A 1,489-nucleotide genomic window follows, 5' to 3' on the forward strand; every position below is an offset into this window, starting at 1 on the left:
TACAGATGTATGAAAACGATATGGTTACTACGAGCAAAGGATAGAAACCATTAAGTTCAAAGCATGTTTTTGTTCTGTTACACAACCGGATATGACATCATTAGTATTTTTATGTCTTGTTATCTGTGTAATTTGTTTTAGTGGAGAACAAGATAATATCCAGAATATAGTGCTTGGCATGATGAGTGACAAAAAACTAACTATTGTGTTCCTAGGAATGTGGTAGCCAATATTTATGATAAAACAACATTAAACACAAGTCTAAAGCAAGAAAATGAATCAGATATGTTGAATGTAAAGTATAAAATGATTGTGATAACATCATGAAACTTCTATGACAGCCAAGTTTTTTGAGACACTTCTGAATTTAAGATAACAATTACGCTTGCCGTTTAAAATTGTTTGTTAGTGGTCTGTTATCATTTTATGGATTGAAATGTTTTACGTAGAATTGTTTGCAATTTGCCAGCATAACATTCTGAGTTACGCTTGGATGTTTGACCATAAATGAATTGCATTAATGCAAACTATATGTGGTAGACAAGATGAGTCACTGATCGGTCACACCAAAATGATCGTAGCACAAGAAATAGTAATAGAACAACTGACAACATTCATCAACATTGCTATGTATTAAAATTGATTTATTCATAGCATTTTTGACTGGAAAGTTATTATTACTGTTTCGGGCACTGATTAAAACGATAACATGCAGATGTTGTTTTACGATGCCATGGTAACAGGTTTGTCTGCCCAATATAAGTTGACTATGAATGCATATAAACGTTAACAATGTTTTAGAAGCTGATAAATATCTCCATGTTTGTTCCTGATGAGTCGTTACTGCAATCTATAATTTATTTGTTGGCTATATACTAGAAAATGTGCTCGTGAAACACGCCAATTACACAGTTTTGCTTTCTAAATCATTTAGCAATTTTTTTATCAAGAAGTGTTGTCATTTGTTGAGTAAACAGGCATGTCATCTTCTTAAAAATTTTATTTATGGTTACGTTTCTCATAGATAATGACCAAAAATGGAAAAACAAGGTCAGGATAGGAAGATACTATAAATGAGAGTTACAGTTTTGGACAACTTTCAGATATAAATAGTTGCAACAGAGGAGGGAGTATGCTGTTTATCAGTGTATTTGTGCACTACATTCTGTTGATTACGGCATCAGATAGCGAGTCAAGCAATAGCAATCACGGTACGAGTCCAACAAGAGCAAGTGCCGTTCAGCTTAGAGAACTCCGAATCGGACATGATTTTGATGTACATGTTCCGATGGACAAAGGAGCTAAACAGGATCAGACCAAAAAGAGTCATACCGATCCTGTGGTTGATGACGAAACGAAGCGTAACACATTAGATAGACGACTATTGAAGACAAAGAGTAGGAATAACTCCTCGTTGTTGAATGAACCCGCCAAATTGGATTCAAAAAAGACGAAACAAAGAGATAAAGAAGGTATGTCAAGTAGTGCA

General features: G+C 34.3%; 1 protein-coding gene across 1 annotated transcript; it reads left to right on the forward strand.

The window, feature by feature from the left end:
• Window positions 1-1,132: 1,132 nt before the first annotated feature.
• VCUG_02655 (uncharacterized protein) lies at window positions 1,133-1,489 on the forward strand (the record flags this gene model as incomplete). The annotated part of the gene is made up of 1 exon (XM_008077471.1): window positions 1,133-1,489. A coding segment is annotated over one exon (357 nt), but the record flags the coding sequence as incomplete, so codon positions are not given.

Source organism: Vavraia culicis (genome assembly GCF_000192795.1).
Source record: "Vavraia culicis subsp. floridensis unplaced genomic scaffold supercont1.103, whole genome shotgun sequence".
Taxonomy (NCBI): Eukaryota; Fungi; Microsporidia; family Pleistophoridae; genus Vavraia; species Vavraia culicis.